The sequence below is a fragment of the Cricetulus griseus genome (assembly GCF_003668045.3).
Source record: "Cricetulus griseus strain 17A/GY chromosome 1 unlocalized genomic scaffold, alternate assembly CriGri-PICRH-1.0 chr1_0, whole genome shotgun sequence".
In the NCBI taxonomy this organism is placed as follows: Eukaryota; Metazoa; Chordata; class Mammalia; order Rodentia; family Cricetidae; genus Cricetulus; species Cricetulus griseus.
The window spans coordinates 66,350,891-66,372,316 of record NW_023276806.1 but is presented as its reverse complement, the minus strand read 5'-3'; the positions used below and the strand labels follow the sequence as shown (position 1 = coordinate 66,372,316).

The window sequence follows — 21,426 nt, the reverse complement described above, 5'->3', positions numbered from 1 at the left end:
GAAGAATCTTGTCAGGGCCGGCAGAGTGTAGGGGAACATGATGCGTTCTCTGGTGGGGGAGGAGCTAGGGGCATGGTGCATTCTCTGGTGAATGCTGGTGAGCATTTGTGCTTTATTAGTATTTTGGGGTCCATATCTCTCATTTGAGTTTCCGTGAGGAGGTATTAAGGTTTTTTTTTTCTTTTTTAGATTTTTATTTATTTATTATGTATACAACATTCTGTTTCCATGTATATCTGAACACCAGAAAAGGGCACCAGATCTTATAACGGATGGTTGTGAGCCACCATGTGGTTGCTGGGAATTGAACTCAGGACCTCTGGAAGAGCAGTCAGTGCTCTTAACCTCTGAGCCATCTCTCCAGCCCCCTAGTCTTTCTTATAAAGCTGGAAGACCTTTGAGAACAGGGCCAATTTCCCTTCCCCACACCTTCTGTCTTAGTTACTGTTGTATTGCTGTGAAGAGACACCATGACCAAGGCAACTTATAAAAGGAAAGCATTTAACTAGGGGCTTGCTTACAGTTTCAGCAGGTTAATCCATGATCATCAGGCAGGAAGCATGGCGGCAGGCAGGCAGGTGCTGGAGCAGTAGCTTAGAGCTTACATCTGATTCATAAGGCAAGGCAGAGAGAGTGAGACCAGACCTGGTGTGCATTTTAAAACCTTGAAGCCCACCCTCAGTGATACACCTCCTCCAACAAGACCAAACCTCTCAACAGTCCATTACTGGGAACCAAACACTCAAATACATGAGCCTATGGGGGTCGTTCTCACTCAAACCACGCCATCCTAAAAAGCCCAGGGTAAAGCTGTTCCCACCGACCTCTTGAGCCCAAGGAGGTCTGCTAGGGTTGGTTCCCTCTTATGCTTGGCAGGCTCATTGGCGGGGTTATAGACAACGGAAGATTTACCAGGAGCGGCTGCAGTATTTTAAAGCAAACCTGGATGCTATAATCAAGGTAACTGTAGTGGTCTGGGTGTCCTTTCTCTTGAGGGACCCTCAGTACACTTTTGTCATTCTTTTACCTCCTTGTGGCCCTGGAGTTGATTGAATTGGCTAGGGTCTGAGGGTGAGTCTCTGCCCGGTGTTCTGAAGGTAGTGTCTTCTCTCAGATCCAGGCCTGGGCCCGGATGTGGGCAGCCCGGAGGCAGTACCTCAGGCGCCTACGATACTTCCAGAAGAATGTGAGTGCTGGCCCACCATACCTGTCTTTACCCACAGATCAGAGTAAAGTGAATACAAGGCCCCCACCTGTTCTCTTATGTCCGTGGTAGGTTGACTCCGTTGTGAAGATCCAAGCATTTTTCCGAGCCAGGAAAGCCCGTGATGACTACAGGATGTTAGGTATGCTGCGGAGACAGAGACCCGGAACCAGACAGGTCTAGGTGTCCCTTTGGGACATCCCATTTTCTGAGGTGTGTAGAGTCCCAGATAGTTTTATTGTAGGCAAGGCTCCTCTAACCAGGTATCTTCTGGGCAGGCATAGCCTGTCCGTCCCTCTGTGCTATGCACTTCCCCCGCCCTGAGCTTCCAGCTGTCCCACCTCTGCAGCTTGCTCCTCTTGGCTTGCCCAGTTTGGCTTCCTATTGACCCCAGGACCACCTACCTGAGGATGGTCCTCTCCACAGTAGATGGGGCCCTTCCTCATCAGTCATTAATCAAGAAAACGCCCCACAGACTTCCCTACAGGCCAGTGTGATGGGGGCATTTTCTCAGCTGAGGCTCCATCTCAGATCACGCTAGTTTGTGTCAAATTTACACAGAGCAAACAAGCCACCATTGTGCCATACTCCAGGCACACTGCACTTTCAGCTTCTCCTGGCCTCTGCTGTTGCCCTTTCTCACCCACCCACCCACCAGATAGTAGATGGGGCTGCACATAGTAAGTGGGGCTACGAAGCCCCTGGCAGGGTTTCTTTGCTCTTACTTTTGTTTCCCTGAGAGATCTCTCCCACTTGCCCCTCTCAAAGCTACAGCCGTGCATTACCTAACAGTGGCTCATCTGCCTAGATCCCTTACCAGATTCCCTCTAGCCACAAAGTCTAGATTATTCAGCCTCCAAATCTGACTGTTTCATTTATAGCCAGCTGGGTAACCTAGGGCAAGCTACCTGGCCTCTCTCTGCCTTTGGAAGCTCATCGGTAAGATGGATACCACAGTGTTTGGCCCATTGATTTTTTTTTTAAAGATTTTATTTATTTATGTGTATAACATTCTGCTTCCGTGTATATCTGTACACCAGGCAGGGCACCAGATTTCATAATGGATGGTTGTGAGCCACCATGTAGTTGCTGGGAATTGAACTCAGGACCTCTGGAAGAGCAGTCGGTGCTCTTAACCTCTGAGCCATCTCTCCAGCCCGGCCCATTGAATTTTTAACAGCACTTAGATTTGGGCCTGGAGAGATGGCTCAGTAATTAAGAGAACCCAGGTTTGATTCCCAGCACCCACACATGACAGCCCACAGTTGTCTGTAGATCCAGTCCCAAGGGATCTGGTGCCTCCTTCTGGCCTTTGTATAGTGCACAGACATACATGCAGGTGAAACACCCATACATGTAAAATAAGATGAAAACAAAAACACTCAGACTCAGGACTGATGGCACCTGCCTGTAAGCCAGCACTTGGGAAGCAGAACAGCAGGATCCTGAGTTCAAGGCTAGCTGGGGCTGCACCTCAATACTGCCTTAGATGCACCAAATCAGCAATAAGACATGAGGAACCCTGCCTGTCTCAGTGAACATTGCATGTATCTTGTTTCCATGAAGTTTAGCTCAGAGGTTTCTTTGGGTTTTTTTTGTGTGTTTGTTTTCTGGCCTCTCTTATAAAGTTGACCTCCTTAGTTACCAACTCCCCACCCCAACCTTGGACACTCCACACAAGTGCTACAGGAAGCTGGCAGGGCTAGGTTGTGGCTGGCAGGCCAGGGGCGTGAGAAGCAGGCCAGCCCAGCAGGCAGGGGAGTAGGTAGGGTAGGTAGAACAAGGATGCCTTTGAAGAGCTTTAAAAAGCGCTGGGGCCCTGGCTTTGGTGGCGGAAGTCACTACAGAGGCCCACATGCGTGGTGCAGAGAACAGCTGTGCCACTCCTAGGTGTGACATAAGAGCCCAGAGATAGACCTGGATCGGGCACAGGGGATCCTCGTGGGGCAGGGGCTGCCAAAGAGGCTCTGCGCCACCTGCCTGATGCGCGTCTCCCCTCCTGCCAGTGCACGCTCGCCACCCTCCCCTCTGTGTGGTGCGCAAGTTTGTTCACCTCTTAAACCAGAGTCAGGAGGACTTCTCAGCTGAGGCGGAGCTGCTGAAGCTCCAGGAAGAAGTCGTCAGGAAGATCCGGTCTAATCAGCAGCTGGAGCAGGACCTCAACCTCATGGACATCAAGATCGGCCTGCTGGTGAAGAACCGAATCACCCTACAGGTGAGAGGCCCCTGGCCACCCAGTCCAGCCGCTCCCACGGGAATCCTTACCACTCTTCAACTAGCAATTCAACCCTTTTCAAATGTGTGTGGTCCCTGTGACAGTGGCCCTCTGCCCTTGTGATCAGCCATTGAATGTGTGTGTGGTGCAGAGCCCCGTGGGTAGGATAGGACTGGCTGGCTCTGCTGACTTCTAGTGAAGGGACTGTAGGTGGACCTTGAAGTCTGTTTCCTGCGTGGCTCGCTGGAAGTAAGGAGTTGCTGTCTCCTCCGGCAGAGTGCAGAGACAGATGTGGAAGCTCTATAAATCACATTCAGATAAGGAGTAGCAGGCCAACGATGTTCCACCCCCACGATTGTATATTAGTCAATAAATAGTAGCAAGAACACAAGCAGGCACAGTACCACTGCCTGGCAGCCCCTAGTTTTGTTGTTTGCTTTTAAAGATTTATATTATGTACACAGTATTCTGCCTGCAAGTATGCCTGCAGGCCAGAAGGGGGCACCAGATCTTGACGGATGGTTGTGAGCCACCATGTGGGTGCTGGAAATTGAACTCAGGACCTCTGGAAGAGCAGCCGGTTCCCTTAACCCCTGAGCCATCTCTCCAGCCCCAGCCCAGAGTTCTTTAAAGCCTCACCTGTGAAAGCAGGGGTGTCAGGTGGCATTGTAGAGGATCTTTCCTCTCCCAAGCCCTGGCTTTTCAGACAGAGTCTGGACCACATGTTTCATGGTTGGTACTAGTCTGGGCTGGTTGGTTTGCCCCTACCCCTACATCCAGGAAGTCGTGTCACACTGCAAGAAGCTGACCAAGAAGAATAAGGAGCAGCTGTCAGACATGATGGTCCTGGACAAACAGAAGGGGTTAAAGTCACTGAGCAGAGAGAAACGGCAGAAGCTAGAAGCTTACCAGCACCTCTTCTACTTGCTGCAGGTGAGCAGGACTCTCTGAGGAGAGCCTTGGGGGGGTGTCATGCAGCGGTAGAGCACCTACCTTGCACATACAGCACTGAAGAAAAACAAGCAATTTAAAAAGCCAAGAAGTCTCCATCATCTCTTGAGCTTGTTCTCTTTGCCTTTCTAGATGCCCTTCTAATGCCCTGTTTCCAGGGACAGAACCTATCTCTCCCCATGTGGCTGGGATATTTCCAGTGCCCTGAGAGGGCCATCCTTTCCTCCATGTGAGGAAATCCTTTCTTTGTAACTGATCTGATGGCCAACTCTCCAAGAGCATTCCCAACCCTCTGTCTCCTTGATTGTTTGCAGACTCAGCCCATCTATTTGGCCAAGCTGATCTTTCAAATGCCTCAGAACAGAACCACCAAGTTCATGGAGGCTGTGATTTTCAGCCTCTACAACTATGCTTCCAACCGCCGGGAAGCCTACCTTCTGCTCCAGCTGTTCAAGACGGCACTCCAGGAGGAAATCAAGTAGGCTCTCCTGCCTGCGGAGCGGGGTTGGGGATGGGTCAGAGATGGCAGCTGTATGCACCTACAAATGGCATCAGTAGGCCATTCTTCTCTTCAGCCTATGGGAAGAATATAAGACAGCTCTGGAGGGCTGACCTCGAAGGATGACACCCAGACAGTGGGACCTCCCTTAGGGTGGGTACTAGAGTAGTTCTCCTTAAAGTATGAGGCCAGTAACCTATTGCACCACAGGTCAAAGGTGGAACAGCCCCAGGATGTGGTGACAGGCAACCCAACAGTGGTGAGGCTGGTGGTGAGGTTCTACCGCAATGGGCGGGGACAGAGCGCTCTACAGGAGATCCTGGGCAAAGTTGTCCAGGAGGTGCTGGAAGACAGGTCAGTCAGCATCCACACAGATCCTGTCCACATCTACAAGAGCTGGATCAACCAGGTGGAGGCCCAGACCGGGCAGCGCAGGTGAGCCAGCAGGCGGGGGCGCATGCTCTGATCAGGTCCCTCTGGGGATCGCTAGGGAAGCCTGCCTGTGTTTGAAGGTGGCACACAAAGGACTATGCTGACACGAAGCAAGATTTAGGCCCTGGCTTTCTGTTATCCCAGCTGCCAAGGATGATTTGATAGCAGCACCTGGTATCTGATTTCATGTCTGACATTTCTTCCTGCTCTTTTCCAGCCGCCTTGTGGCTTCTGACTCCTCCCTCTCTGTGTATCCTTACCGCCGCGGTCCTCCCCCTGTGTATCCTCACCGCCGCGGTCCTCCCTGGGTGCTGGCTTTTTCCTCTGGCCCTTCCTCTTGGTGTACTGGTCTGTCTTGAGCCTCTCTGTAGAAGAGTGTATAGTTAGGGAAGAGTTGATGGGGAAGTTTGGGAAAGGAGGCAACAGAAGGGGACACCAGCTTTACCATATCTCTCTACCCACAGCTGTCTCCCTTATGACGTCACCCCTGAGCAGGCTTTGAGCCACTCTGAAGTCCAGAGGCGATTAGACATCTCCCTACGCAATCTCCTCGCCATGACTGATAAATTCTTTGTCGCCATCAATTCATCTGTGGATCACATCCCGTATGTATAACCGCCTCCCCCAGGGATAGCTCAGTTTGGAAGGGGGGAGCAGAACAAGTAACATCCCAAAGGAAAGGGGATGGAAAGGAGGAGCCAGAGGTGCCTGTCAGGTCTTCAGATGTATTGAAGCCCTTGCCAGGGAACTGAGCTGGCATGCTACAGGTGGGTCTGTGTGGCCGGTCAAAGAGAATCCCAAAATGGTGACAGGAACATAGTATTGTCTGAGAACAAGTGAAGAAAAGATGGGATTCTTTGACCCACAAAGTAAAAAGGGGGTACTATTTCAAACTGCTAAAGAACTTCATAATTATAGTCCTCCTCAGACTTTTCTTTCTTCTCTAGATAGGATCTCTCAACATAGCCCTGGCTGTCCTGGAACTTGATATGTAGACCAAGCTGGCTTCAAACTCACACTTATCCACCTCCTTCAGCCTCCCCAGTGCTGGGATTAAAGGGATGCATCACCATGCCTGGCCCTTTTTTATTATTTATTTATTCATCTGTTTATCTATTTATTTATGTGTAGCCCTAGCTGTCCTAGAACTCAACTTTTGTAGACCAGGCTGGCCTCAAACTCAAATATTCACCTACCTCTGCCTCCTGAGTGCTGGGATTAAAGGCATGCACCACCACCTCCAAGCTTGGCCTTTTTTATTTTAAAGATTTTTTTTTTAATGTGTATGGTGTTTTACATGCATGCATATCTGTGCCCGGTGCCCTCAGAGGCCAGAAAAGGGCGACAGATCCCTTGAGACTTTAGTTGGGTAGTTGTGAGCTGCCATGTGGGTGATGGAAATCTTTCTCTGGAAGAGCAGTTACTTATTAACCCAGATCCATCTCTCCAACTCCTAGCTCTCCTCTTTCTTAATAACTAGGAGGTAGAGGCAGAGTGGTCAGACTATATATAAACAAGCCTCATATGTCTTTTTTGGGGGGGAGAGTTTGAGACAGGGTTTCTCTGTATAGCTTTGGAGCCTATCCTGGCACTCGCTCTGGAGACCAGGCTGGCCTCGAACTCACAGAGATCCGCCTGCCTCTGCCTCCTGAGTGCTGGGATTAAAGGCGTGCACCACCAACGCCCGGCCAAGCCTCATACTTCTAAGTTTGAGTCCAGCCTAAGCTACATGAGACCCTGTATGAAAGCAAACAGGCAAACAGAAATTGTTCAATAAATGTTTCGTTGAGAACTATTTGAAAAAGGCAGGTAGTGGTGGCTCACGCCTTTAATCCCTGCACTCAGGAGGCAGAGGCAATTGGATTTCAAGGCCAGCCTGGTCTACAGAGAGAATTTCAGGGCAGCCAGGGCTACACAGAGAAACCCTGTCTCAAAATAAAACAAGTAAATAAACCAAAAAGCTTAAACAACTTTAACATGAAAATGTGAGCATGTAGGTGTCATCTAGGTTCAGCATCCAGCTACTGGCCTTGGTTCTCAGCACTGAGGGTGGTTGAATACCAAAGGGGAAACAGCCCCAAACTGGAGAGCTGGACTGAGACTTTGCAACTGGGAATAAGAAAAGATTGCCTGATGTCTAAGAAGAGAAATACATAGCCAGTTATGAATCTGCTGGTAGCTGGGAGTGGAAATAGCTTTTCACAGAGTCTGATTAGCTTTTCAGTAACAAACCCATCACAGTAACAAAGAAGCTCAGCACATTGGAGTAGCACTGCTACTTTCATAAAAACCTTGTGAGACTGAGCGCTCACTCCAGTCTCCCCAGTCAGGGACAGGTGCGCAAATGGGAAGGACATGGCTGAGAGTGGTTCTCTGGTAGGCAAGCAGCCGCTGCCCCAGCCCAGACATGCAACACAGGACCTCTGGGAGCTGGCAAAGTTGGCTGCCTTGGAGCCTCCTGAGCTTTCAGGTACCCAAGAGACAGAATAACGTGCCTCTGTACCGAAGGTGAGGTGTACTGCAGGCAGAGGTGGTCTGTGGGGAAGTGGAGGGCCTCAGAGAAAAGGTTCCTGAGCTGGCTGTGGTAGCACACAACTGTAGCAGAAGCATTTGGAAGGCAGAGGTTGAGATGATGAGTTTGAGGCCTGCATGTATTGCACTGCAAGACTCTGTCTCAAAAACAAGGAGGTAGGGAGAGCTTTAGGGGGCCAGTCAGGCCCTGTCCCTTGGGGGAAGGGCAAAAGCCCAGGGGCTGAGGACGGCAGCAGGGAGCACTAGTAATGTCTGTGGAATGTGTGTGGGCTCCGTGCTGGTGTGACTGAGACAGGGAGAGAGGTAGCCAGGCTCTCATACCTGAGTCCTGGGACAGGATTGAGAATGGCTACACGTGCCTGTTTTGTTCCTAAGGTATGGGATGAGATATATGGCCAAAGTCCTTCAGACAACCCTGGAGAAGAAGTTCCCTGGTGCCTCAGAGAGTGAAATCTATAAGGCAAGTGTTGTGTCTTTTCTACCACCTCCAAGACCCTCCTTTGCCCAATTTTTGCCCATAATCCCCAGACAGATACGGATGGCAAACTATGGTATAAACATCCAAAGAAAGAAATGGGTCCCATTCTATAAACAGAGCCTGGCCCACCACTGTGGAATGTGGGGCTCTGGCTGTCAAGGTGGCTTCTAGAACTTTCTAGAAGAATGTTCTCCTCTGCACTCAGGTGGTTGGGAACCTCCTGTACTACCGCTTCCTGAACCCAGCTGTGGTAGCTCCTGATGCCTTCGACATTGTGTCCATGGCAGCAGGCAGCACCATGGCCACCCCACAGCGCCATGCACTAGGGGCTCTGGCTCAACTCCTACAGCATGCTGCTGCTGGCAAGATCTTCTCCGGCGAGAGCCAGCACCTTCAAGTCCTGAATAGCTACCTGGAGGACATGCATCTCAAATTCAGGTCTTGAGTCCTGGCACCCTGTCCCTCCCTGACCCTCTCTCCACTCTTTATGTTTGCATCCTGCTCTCCTCTCTAGAGTCTGAGGAAGAAAAATCCAGAGGCACAGGGGATAGGGGAGCCCTAGAGGGCGGTGATAGACCTCCAGGGGACAGAGAAGACCATCAAAAGCTAGTTTGGATGGCACACTGAGACAGGGAGACCCAGACAAAAGCAGCAGACTTGACCTGACTTGGATGGTGGCCATCCTGGCGGTGAGGACTCTGGCCTCGTCCACTCTGACATACCTTCTCTCTGAGATAGGAAGTTCATCTACAGAGCCTGCCAGGTACCAGAGCCAGAGGAGCGCTTTGCCATAGATGAGTACTCAGATATGGTAGCTGTGGCCAAACCAATGGTGTACATCACTGTAGGCGAGCTGATCAGCACGCACAGGGTAAGAGACCAGCACTGGAGGGCTAGGCGAAGGTCCTTGCAGATCCCTGGCTCCCATAGCCCTGCTTGGTTCAACCCTGCACCCACTTTCCTTCTACCATCCACAGCTCTTGTTGGAACACCAAGACCAACTGGCCCCGGATCACCAAGACCCCCTGCACCAGCTCCTAGAGGACCTAGGAGAGCCACCCACCATCGCTGACCTCATCGGTGTGTGCCTTCTTAGCATCTGGAGCCAGCTAGACCTTCAAGGATGTCTGTCAGCAGGCAGCTCATCATAGGGAACCTCCCTGTTGTTGCCTATGTCTCTGATGGACACAGACTCACAGCCATGTATGGACAGTGCACAGATATTGATGCTAGAGGAGAAGAAACTATGACAATGACCAATGCAATCATGTACAAGAAATGTGGCGGGAGATGGCCTCTCGGGTCCTCCTAGGTCTAGATGTCTTGCTCTAGAGCTCTGAAATGAGAGGAGTTTGTCAGGCAGTGGAAGGGCAGTGTTGGTGGCGTGCCAGGACCTCTAAACCACAAGGCCCAGCTGGCACCCAGGTTGAGCTCATGCAGAGGCCTAGAGGTAGTGGCTTAAGTCCTTCCATGGGTGTTAAGGTTGAGGGCATGTATGGTCCCATGGGACAGTGTGGGACAGAGGAGCACTTATGCTGTGACCCCCATCTCATCTCTCATCCCACCTCAGGTGAGAACGTAGCCACAGATGGGCAAGTGGATCTGAGCAGACTCGAAGTGTCCCTGACACTCACCAACAAGTTGGAAGGGCTGGAGTCCGATACTGACGACACCAGCAACCAAAGCCTGCTTCTGAGGTGGGTGTGGTGGCCCTGGGCTCAGTAGCCCTGCTGCCTATACTGTGGTCCCACTTAGAGACGGCCATCATACCTTCTTATTGCCCCACCCACCCCAATTCTTCTACAAGCTCTCCCTGAAGCCCTAGTCACATTCACCTCGCTCAGAATAGTGTCAGCTATTCTTTGGCGACCTCTCAGCCTTTCCCCTGGAGTCATAGCTGAAGGTGCCAAGTGATTGGGACCCTGGAGCAGCAGGTGTCCACAGGACATGCTGCTACCCAAATGCTTTGGTTTGTTTATTTTTGAGACAGGATCGCCCGTTTTACCTCCTGTGGCCTAAATTTGCTTGTAGTCCAGGCTGGCCTGAAATTCTAGGTAATCCTCCTATTTTAGCTGAGATTACAGACATGAGCCACTATGTCTGGCTTGGCCAAATCCTTTTTTCCTTTTTGAGACGGGGTTTCTCTGTGTAATAGTTCTGGCTGCCTGGCTGTACTAGAACTCACTTTGTAGACCAGGTTGGCCTGGAACTCACTGAGATCCTCCTGCCTCCCAAGTGCCGGGATTAAAGGCGTGCAGTGCCGGGGTTAAAGGCATGTGCACCCCCCCCACACACACACAGATGACCAAATGTTTTTTAGGTTAGCATTTCACTTTGGGAGCAAGCTACTTCAGGTAAGGAGGGGGTTCAGGCGGAAGCCTCCTCTAAAGTCCGTAGCCCTCCGAAGGTGGGACTAGGTTGTCATGCCTGCCCTAACTGATGGTCAGAAGAAAAGCTAAAACATTTTTTTCTCTACTCTACTCATTATTGTTGTGTATGTGTGTGCATGATCAGGGGTCAGGGGAAGCACATGTGTGGAGATCAGGACAGCTTTGTGGAATCAGTTCTTATGAAAAATTTCCATCTTCACATGGGTTCCAGGGATGGAACTCACATCCACAGGCTTGCACAGCAGGGACCTTTCCCCACAGCCATCTTACCAACCAGGCCTGGGAAATGACTCTTCACACTTCTGTAAAAGTCTTCTGGAAGGATCACACAGGGCTGGGCTGGCCACTTGGGCTTGTTAGCAGCACCATCTCCCTGAGGCAGCTCTCCACTCATTCATACACTGTCCACGAGACTGCCAGAGCTGCAATGTTAGCAGAACGATGCCCAGAGAGGAGGGGTCAGGTGCCTTGAGAATCAGCCATGGGGACTAGCTGGAGTAGGTGAATGCTTGGGCGGGAGGATCAGAGGAGGCCAGTTTGAGGGAAGGAACTCTGAGAGGGGACAGCGCCTCTCCTGGATCCTCTCACTCTTCATCTGGGCATGCCCAGACCCGGGGCAGGATCCACTTACCCTTAGCTCTTCCGATACTCTGTCCAGGCCATTCCTAAACCTCACCCTGTCCCCCTTGTAGTACCAAACAGATGCTGGCTGACCTCATCCAGTTCCACCCTGGGGATTCTCTCGAGGAGATCCTGTCCTTCTCAGCTCCCAGAGAGCAGGTGAGTAGCCAGGACAGCTGGGGTGAGGATAGCGCTGAGGGGCAGTATCTTCTGAAGGTAGTGGGCTGGAGCGTTGGAGGGTTTGGAGCCAGGAAAGGGTGCCAGGTGGGCTCCCTGTTGGGGCCAGAATAAGGGCAAAGCCAGTTCCCTGAGTAAAGGTGGTAATGGCAGGCAGAGGCATGTCACACAACAGCTAGGCACGCTCCACATGCACCTCATGCCCACAGGGTACCACGATGGGTTGGGAGGCTGTTAGCAGCCAGTGTCTCCTTGGTCTGCATGTGTCCTTTGGGCCACCTGTGATCCACAGGGCACTTCCATGCATTGTTGCCTGTGTGTTCTCCACCTTCCCCCACAGAAGCTAGGCTGGGAAGCCGGGACTTTTCCTGAAAACTCACAGGGATGTGCACAGGACTCCGAAGCAGGGGTTTGTCCTGGTTTGAAGTAGGATGGTAGGGCCTGGGACCTCCTCAGCATCTCTGCCCTGCCCCCCAGGAAGAGGCCCATCACCGGCTGATGTGTTGGCGCCAGGCCTGTGACACCCAGAAACCAGAGTCTCTGCGACGACACCACTCAATGATGGCACACTCCCTCCTGCCACTGGCAGAGAAGCAGCGACGCGTCCAGCGCAACCTGCGTCGGCTACAGGGCCTGGGGCTGGTCAGGGCCGGTGACTGCTACCAGGGACTGGTGGATGAGCTGGCCAAGGTAATAACCCAGGCCAGGACTACGTGTGGCCACATGCAAAGCCACTGTGCTGGCATTCCAAAGGCAGTTCTGCCTGGTGGGTGCCACCCCATATTGTCAGCAACTTAAGGAAGGCCCAGGGTTCTTTTTGAAGGAAAGATCTTAAGGTTAAGTAGGCAGACCGATTTTTTTCTGAGCTCTCTTCCACTAAAACATTCCAAAACACCCAGGGCTGCTATACAGAGAAACCCTGACTCAAAAAAGAAAAAAAAAAAAAAAAAAAAAGACATGGTTTCACAGAAAGAAAGAAGCACCGAGTTTGTGCCTGGGTGTTAGGTATAGTATCCTTGGACTGTCTCTTACGTAAAACAGCTTTCGAGGTGGCCTCTTCCTGGTACTGGGAATGAAACACACGTGCCAGGCAGACACTGCCCTGAGCCTCTCCTGCCCCAGCCCTCATCCTGTCTTCTTAAACGCTTCACAGTGAGCCAGTGAAGCCTCTAGGACTTAGGAAGTCCCGCTTCCCCACCCCTATCTGCAGGACATCTGCAACCAGCGCAGGCACCGGCAACGGCGGAAGGCAGAGATGCTGAGACTTCGGGCCACACTGCAGGGCCTAGATGCAAAAACCACCTTCTATGAGGAACAGGGCGACTACTACAACCAGTACATCCAGGCCTGCCTTGACCACCTGGCCCCCAAAGCCAAGTAGGTGTTGTGAGCCCTACCCTAACCCCCCGGCTCCTTCGCCGCCTCTCTGTCCACCTTTGCCCTGTCATCTCCCACCCCTGGCCAGGAATCACCCCCAGTACAGCACTGCTCGCTCCTAACTCTGGCGTTTGTGGCTCTCCCCTCGCCTTCCACAGCCGGGAGGCTCCTCACCAGCCACCAGGAGCTGTCAGGCAGTATTGAAAGTTTATGGGACAAACTCTCTGGGGCCTTCTTTTAAGCAGGAGTTCTGGAAAGGGGAAGAAGCAGCCGTGTCTTCATTACACAGCCGCCCAGCTGCTGGAAAAGGGCGTCTTGGTGGAAATTGAAGACCTCCCTGTCTCTCAGTATGTGTCTTTGAGGGGCAGAATGTCAGACCCTTCCTGGGAGGCACGAGGCTGGGATGGAGCTCTGAGCAGGGCGTGGGGTTAGAAGAAAGCTGCTTGCTGAAGGGAAGGTAGGGAGATGGGACATCTCCAAGCAGAGGAAGGGCAGCAGACATGTTCTAGCACTGGGAAAGCTTCCTGGAGGGGAGAGCAGCTTGGTGGGGCCAGGCAAGCAAAAAAAATTAAATAGGTAGAAGTCAAACTCGGAGAAGACAGAATAGGCCCCAGCAATGGGGCACACGGGGAAGCCAGGGCTGTCTGTGGCACACACTGCTGCCCCAATGAGCAGCTGCAGGAGAGGGGCGGGGCTCCGAAAAGAGGAGCCCTGTATTGACTCCTGTTCCTGACAGCTTCAGGAATGTCATCTTTGACATCACGCCCGGAGATGAGGCAGGAAGGTTTGCTGTAAATGCCAAGTTCCTGGGTGTGGACATGGAGCAATTTCAGCTCCACTACCAGGTGAGACCCTTAGAGCCCCTGCTAGAGCCTGGCCTATGGGTGGAGGTCTGCAATCCAAGTACCCAAGAGGCTGAGGCAGAAGGAGCAGAAGTTCAAGCTCCAGGGCTGACCCATTGCTCAGCTCACACACTTACCTCACACACGGTGGAGGTAGAGAATTGACTCCTGTAGGCTTGAACTCTGACCTCTACACATGCACTGAGGTGTGCATGACAACATATATGTACACACACAAATAAAATTAAGAAAATAATTATGAAAAATAAATATGAAACAAAACAATTTTTTTTCATTTCAAGGCCAAACTTGGACTACAGAGTTCAAGGCTAGCCTGAGGAAATTAGTGAGACCTTATTTCAAAACAAAAAGTAAAGCTGGGATGCTGGTCCACTCCTTTAATCCCAGTTCTGGGAAGCAGAGTTCCAGGTCAGCCTGGACTACATGAGACCCTAACTCAAAACAAAAACCTAAGATTAAAATTTTTGAAAGGGCTGGAGAGATGGCACAGTGTGTGAGAACGCTGACTGCTCTTCCAAAGGACCCAGGTTCAAGTCCCAGCACCCACCCACCCAGAGGCAGCTAACAACTGTCTCTAACTTCAGAATCTGATACCCTCACACAGACATACATGCAGGCAAAATACCATTGCAAATAAATATTTAATAAAATAAAATTTAAAAGAGAGCTAGGGATATAGCTCAGTGGTAGAGTGCTTGCTTAGCATCCCTGAAGCCCTAGGTCAAACCTCAACCCCGAGAAACAAATACGTTGTCCCCCCACCCCAAGGCTTTAGGCTTCAGCTCCCTGCTAGCTGCTCTGCAGCATCTGCCCATTTTATAGGCTCAGAGGCTAAAAGATTGAGAAGCTGACCTCAGTTCTAGCTGGTGTTGAGGGAGTGTGATTTCATTTTTATTTGAAACGAGGTCTCGTGTAGCTTAGAATGCCTTGACTAGCTGAGGGTGGCCTTAACTTTATGATTAGCTCTCCTCCTTCCCAGTGCACTACCTCACCTGACTTGGGGGGTCCCAGGGCTTCACACATTATAGGCAAGTACTATTCCAACTGAACTGCACTCCCAATCCCTTATCTTAAAGATTGTTATTTTTACATGGGTTCTGGGAATCCAGCTCAGGTCCTTGACAAGCACTTTGCCAACTGCATTATATCCAGCTCTATTTTCTGTTGCTATTGTCGGAGTGGTTTTTTTTAAGAGTCAGGGTCCTGAACCTAGAGCCTGCCAGCTCACAGTTTTAAGTAGGTTGGCTAGCCAGTGGACCTCTGGGGTCTACCTGTCTCAGCCTCCCTGGGCCAGGGTTATAACACACACCTCCATGGGTGCTGAAGATCCAAACTCAGATCCTCACTCAGCATGCACTTCCTCTGCTGAATCACACCCTTAACCCCCCTTTTTTTTTGGGGGGGGGGCAGTTCAAGACAGGGTTTTCTGTGGCTTTGGAGGCTGTCCTGGAACTAGCTCTTGTAGACCAGGCTGGTCTTGAACTCACAGAGATCCACCTGCCTCTGCCTCCCCAGTGCTGGGATTAAAGGTGTGCACCACCGCTGCCTGTCTTTAGCTTTATTTATTTTTTAAGATTTATTTATTATATATACAGTGTTCTGCCTGCATGTATACCTGCAGGCCAGAAGAGGGCACCAGTTCTCATTATAGATGGTTGTAAACCACCTTGTGGTTGCTAGGAATTGAACTCAGGACCTCTGGAAGAGCAGCCCGTGCTCATAACCACTGACCCATCTCTCCAGCCCTGGCTTTATTTTTAAGACAGAGTTTCAATCTGTAGCTCAAGGCTAGCCTCAAACACACAGAACTTTGCCTTCTGTGACTCCCAAGTGGTAGAACTAAAGTCACAAGACACCATGCCCAGGTCCTATTTAATGCTTGGCTTTTTGTTGTTGCTGTTGTTTAGTTTTTGTTTTGTTCTGTTTTGTTTTTTGAAACAGAGTTTCTCTATGGCTTTGGAGCCTGTCCTAGAACTAGCCCTTGTAAAACAGGCTGGTCTCAAACTCACAGAGATCCACCTGCCTCTGCCTCCCGAGTGCTGGAATTGAAGCTATGCACCACCAAGCCTGGCTGCTGGGCTTTTTTTTTTTTTTAAGATTTATTTTATTTTTTATTTGTGTATTTGTATGTGCAAACTCATTCAGATGCCCAGAGAGGCCAGAAGATTGTGTTGGATCCCCTGGAACTGGAGTTACAGGTGGTTGTGAGCCACCATGTGGGTGCTGGAAATTGAACTCAGCTCCTCTGCAAGAGCAGCCAGTGCTCTTAACCACTGAGCCATCTGTCCAGACCTATTTATTGTTTTTTGTTTGTTTGAGAAAGGGTCCTATTCCATAGCCCAGGCTGGCCTGGAACTTATCCCTGTCCTTGTGCCTCCTCCCAGATGCTGGAGTTAAAGGCGTGTGCCCCCATAACCTGGCTCAGAGAGGTGGTTTTCAGCACGAGTCTCTGCTGTTTGCCTTGTGAATAAGAAACCTAGTTTCAAGCCCTGGCTCTACTTGGCTTGACATTTGGTTAAATCACGGGGCCTGTTTTTCTCATTCGCAGAGTGGGCTTTCAACACCCTGCTTCAGTGGCCAGTGCTCCTGGCAGCTGTAAGGCTTCATGACAAGTGTTTCATAGGTTGGCCGGGCCACTCCCAGAAGCTCATAAATCCCCCCTCCCTGTTCCCTCCCTCCTAGGACCTCTTGCAGCTGCAGTATGAGGGTGTGGCTGTCATGAAGCTCTTTAACAAAGCCAAAGTCAATGTCAATCTTCTCATCTTCCTCCTCAACAAGAAGTTCCTTCGGAAGTGATGCTGCCTGGCCCCGGCCTCTTAGCTGACTGGCTACTGTGCTTTAACCGGTTGTGCTCCCTGCAGACCAGGCTCAGGCCTGCCCATGACTCACAATTCTCGACCCTTACTGCCCAAGAGGAATTGTCCTACTTGGCTACAAACACTGGTGTTTCTACCCAGCTGAAGTGAGCCTTTGGCTTTTCCCACACATCTGGCCCCATCCCCGTGAACCAGGAACCTGCACTCATTCCCGGAAGGGCTCACAGTTGGTCACCCCATTATTTGAAAGTACTTGCAGCACTACCCAACAGCCTATCTCCCTTTCTTTCCACAGACTTCCAAATCCAGGGCCAGACTGTCTGCCCGACCTCCCCTTAAAAAGCAAGTCCTGGGCATTGCTGTCCCCTGCAGCCCAGGGTCCTCTGTGCTGTGCCCTCAACAGCCTCCAGCCTTTCACCACGGCCCAGCAATAACGTGGGTGCAGCATTTGCTGACGTCCTCCATGGCAGCCGGATACACACCTCAAATCTCATTCCTTCATTTATGGTCTGTTTCTCATGTGTGTCAGTGGGGTATTTATTCTAGCCTGATTGTTGTGTAGCCTTAATTTTAATTGGTTTTAATTCTCACTTTTGAACTCAAAGAGTTCTCGTTCCCCCCCTTCAAATTTCCTCTCCCTTATATTCAAGTCTCTTGGGGTTGGAGCAGGGAGGCTCCTGGCTCCAGCTGAAGAGTCATTGTCTCAGCTTTCCACAGGACAAAAAGCTGTCTTGCCATTCTCCTTGTCACCACAGAGCTGTCTTCCAGGTGGTTCCCATAGAACTGCAGGCTCGCCTCTGCCACTCTGTGTCCACCCCACACCTCCCAGCTTCTTGCCCTCTCTGCCCTCTAGATTTCCTCTCAATAAAGCCCACTGAAAACCCACATCTGTTAACCCCTCGTGTTATCTCCTGTAGCACAGCCCTCAAGACCTGGGAAGCAGTTTCAGAGAGCTTGGGGGTGCATTCCCCAGCAGCTTTCTACCTGCCCTGGGCACATGCCAATCATGCCTGCCTTCTCAGGCTTGTACAAGTGGAGGACATGGCATCTCTTCCTCTTTTCCAGGGGACAGAGGGAAGGAAGAAATGCTTAGGTTGATTGTTTCCACTGGCCACTCTAAGAGCTTAGGCTGAGAAGAGACCAGTCTAGACCCCATCCACCCATTTTACACAGCTCCCACTTGTGCTGGGAAGCTGCGGGGGGGGGGGAGGAGGACGGGGACAACACGACGACACAGACGAACTCAGCAGCATCTACTGGGCGCCTGCATTTTCCTGGTACAGCCTGCCTGCCTCTACCCCATGCCATTCTGTCACTCAGTTATCTGTCTTGCTGTCACATTCAATCTCACTCAAAGCCTCTTCCCCCTTAACATGTCACGGTAAAAACTTCAAGTGCTGCCTTGCTCTGGGTGACAGTGACATATACCAGGATCCTAGTTTCTACGCATACACAGTCATTAAAAATCTCACACTCACCAAGTAGCTCTGACATTGTCCTGCTGCAGAAGCAGCATTCACGAGCACACACACACACACACACACACACACACACACACACACACACACACACACACAGAGTCACGAGCTCAGCCAAACATACCACATGGAGAAATGTCAAAATAGCTAAGCTGTAAAGGTCATCACAGGACCCGTCAGTGCCGTCCCTTGCATCCATCCCTGAGACTTGTCACTCTCACCCCACACTGCTCCACCTGGTAACAATTCCTAATAAGCTCAAGTTAGTCAATGTCCTTGCCAACTTCCAAGGCCCAATTTGAGATTACAGGGACTGAGCCTCTGTGGGTGGGAGTAGCAGAGATTTAAATACAAAGTGCCAGCAAACAGAAAAAGTATTCTAATCCAGGCATCTCAGCACATGGTAGTTGAGGCAGTATATTCAAGACCAGCCTTGGGGCCGGGTGTTGGTGGCGCACACCTTTAACCCCAGCACTGGGGAGGCAGAGGCAGGCAGATCTCTGTGAGTCTGATGCTAGCCTGGTCTACAGATTGAGGTCCAGGACAGGATCCAAAGCTACAGAGAAACCCTGTCTTAACCACCCAACCTCCCCCCAAAAAAAGACCATCCTTGGCTACATTCAACATTCAAGCCCCAGGGGCTAAGGATGTAACTCTGGTCTTGGGTGTCTTCAGTAGATGGTCCTGAGAAAAATTGGAAATCCACACTTTTAGAAAGGAATGGCATTAAACCCTAAACCCCTGACTTGCACCATATGTGGATACTGTTTTTTGAGAGTCTCACTACATAGCACAAGCTGGCTCTGAACTTGTAACTTTCCTGCCTTAACCTCCCAAGTGTTGGGAGGAAATTCACTCAAAGTGGTTCATGGAATTTAAATGGGAAAAAAAAAAAAACAAAAAAACAAAAGACAACAGCAGCTATAGAACCCTTAGAAGAAAACAGGCTGGACTAGGGCTCAGTAAGTAGGGAGCCTACCTAGAAAGCACAAAGCTATGGGTTTGAGTCCCTGCACTGCATAAAACCAGGTGTGGTAGTGTGCACCTGTAATCCCAGCACTCTGAAGACAGGAGAACAAAAGTCTGTGTTGACTACATGCCAAGTGCAAATCCACCTTTGTATACATGAGATCCTGACGTGTGTGTGTGTGCCTACACACACACACACAAACCTAAATTTCCTTTACTTTGGCTTGACAGTTTTTTTAGGGAATAAAAAGCAAAGGGTAGGCAAGCTAGCTTTACCAGCCTGAAAGGTGGTGCTTTGAAGACCACGTTCAAGCTAATGAAAAGACACGCAGTGATGCACACTTGTAACCCAGCACCATGTGAGGAGCAGGAGGATCGCCACCAGTGGGAGCTCAGCCAATGCTGCATAGTGAATCCCAGACCAGAGAAAGCAGCAAACAAAAAGAAAACAGTCCCAAAGAGCATCGGGCAGGGGGTGACTTCTAAGGTGTTCATCAGCAGTCGCTAAGTACACGCAGCTCAAAAGCACCATGAAGGGATAGAAAGGACACAGCATCCGTCTCTGCTTCCAGGCTGCAAATACCATGTGACCAGCACCTGAGACTCCTGTTTCTGTGCTGTCCCTGACGTGTGTACTATAACCTCAGACTTAAGTAGTACACCTTTCCCTGCTAGGACAGCTAACACAGGGTAGTAAGGATGTAGAGAAACTACAATGTGTGCATCACTCCTGGGAAAGTCATGTTGGCAATTCCTCAAAACATTAAGCAGAGTTATCATGTAACCCAACAATTCCACTCAAGAAAACTGAAGCCAGACATGTTTTTAATGCCAGCACTTGGGAGACAGAGACAGGCAGATCTCTGAGTTTGGGGTGTAAAAAGTGAGTTCCAGAATAGCCAGGGCTACACAGAGAAACCCTGTCTCCAAAAAACTAAAATTAAAATAAGCAATCTCCCTACACGATATATTGAAAACAAGATGGAGGGATAGTTCAGGTGTTAAATGCACTGGCTGCTCGTCTTCATGACCTAGGTTCAGTTCCCAGCACTCAAATGGTGGCTCGCAACCATCTATAGCTCACTTCAGATCTGGTGCCTTCTTCCAGGCACTGTTGGCAGCCTGGGACAAACTCTTCAAATACCAGGCACATAAATACATGCAGGCAAAACACTCAAACATAAAAACATTAAACCTTTAAAAAAAAATAATAGTGAGGCTGGGCAGTGGTGGCACACACCTTTAATCCTAGCACTTGGGAGGCAGAAACAGGTGAATCTCTGTGAGTTCGAGTCCAGCCTGGCCTATATAAAGTGACTTCCAGGACAGGCTCCAAAGCCACTGAGAAACCCTGTCTCGAAAAATCAAAAAAGGAAAAATAATATTGAAAACACATTTCATGCAAAAGTCTTTCGTAAGTATTCATGTCAGCATTATTTGCAATAACCACCAACTGATAAATGAATAAGCTCAGATGGGCAGTCCACACAGCGGTATATTAGCCATTAAAAGCAGCAGGGCTCTGAAGTACAGACAAAGCTTGACAACAGGCTATTGTACACACCTTTAATCTCAGCACTCGGGAGACAGAGGCAGGTGGATCTCTGTGAATTTGAGGCCAGCCTGGTCTTCTGAGAGTTCCAGGACATGGAACTCTATGTAGCTAAGGCTACATAGAGAAACCTGTCTCAAAAAAATGTTTTAATTAAAAAAATGAACTGTTCACTTTGGCAGCACATATACTAAATTTGGAATGATATAGAGAAGATTAGCATGGCCCCTGTTCAAGGATGACATGCAAATTCATGAAGCATTCCATATTTTAAAAACACATCATACATACATACATACATACATACATACATACATACAAATAAGCATATATACAAAAGGTGCATATCTTTAATCCCAGCACTTAGGAGGTAGAGGCAAACAGATCTCTGTGAATTTGAGGACAACCTGGTCTACATAGTAAATTCCAGGACTATGCAGGGAGTCTCCGTCCCAAAAGAATATTTTTTCTGCATTTATTTCTACATTATGGAAGGTACATTCATGCCATGGTGATCACCTGGAGGTTAAAAAAAAAGTTTCACTTCTTTTTTCTACTATGTGGATTCTGGGTATGCAACGCAGGTGGCCAGACTACCCACTGAACCATCATACCAGCTACATTAAGACTATGTCTCAAAAAATATAAGACAAAGATATCACAACCATACCTGTTTAAATGCTTTTATTAAATTCAGATGCATTACACAGCATTTCCCAGAAATACTGGCCCCAGAAATCTTAAACCCTTTTATTCTTATGTTTTGATGTGCTGGGCTTGTATACGTGTCTTCCTGCTTACTAAGCATGTAGTCTCCAATTGAGCTGCCAATCCCCTCAAACCTTCTCTTGTAAAAGCTTACAGTATACTTT

The 21,426-nt window shown here is 49.9% G+C and overlaps 1 protein-coding gene and 1 non-coding gene across 5 annotated transcripts in view; both read left to right on the top strand.

The window, feature by feature from the left end:
- Positions 1–17,440, top strand: part of Iqgap3 (IQ motif containing GTPase activating protein 3) — a 38,730-nt gene extending 21,290 nt beyond the window's left edge. Inside the window, exons 20-39 of one of the 4 annotated variants that reach the window (XR_003480656.2) lie at positions 877–960; positions 1,115–1,186; positions 1,277–1,346; positions 3,211–3,419; positions 4,200–4,352; positions 4,685–4,848; positions 5,080–5,304; positions 5,766–5,906; positions 8,209–8,293; positions 8,517–8,749; positions 9,050–9,182; positions 9,289–9,391; positions 9,882–10,008; positions 11,394–11,481; positions 11,977–12,189; positions 12,710–12,876; positions 13,119–13,223; positions 13,613–13,721; positions 16,422–16,701; positions 16,851–17,440. Coding sequence is in view for 3 of the 4 variants with exons in the window: in XM_027393086.2 (XP_027248887.1) it covers positions 877–960; positions 1,115–1,186; positions 1,277–1,346; positions 3,211–3,419; positions 4,200–4,352; positions 4,685–4,848; positions 5,080–5,304; positions 5,766–5,906; positions 8,209–8,293; positions 8,517–8,749; positions 9,050–9,182; positions 9,289–9,391; positions 9,882–10,008; positions 11,394–11,481; positions 11,977–12,189; positions 12,710–12,876; positions 13,119–13,223; positions 13,613–13,721; positions 16,422–16,535 (2,595 nt within the window). In the remaining variant the exon portion in view is untranslated. The other 3 variants (XM_027393087.2, XM_027393086.2, XM_027393089.2) reach the window with 3 other exon arrangements.
- A 3,282-nt stretch (positions 17,441–20,722) lies between these two features.
- LOC113833133 lies at positions 20,723–20,827 on the top strand. The gene has a single exon (XR_003480687.1). It is a non-coding gene; the product is annotated as a U6 spliceosomal RNA (small nuclear RNA).
- The last annotated feature ends 599 nt before the right edge of the window (positions 20,828–21,426 follow it).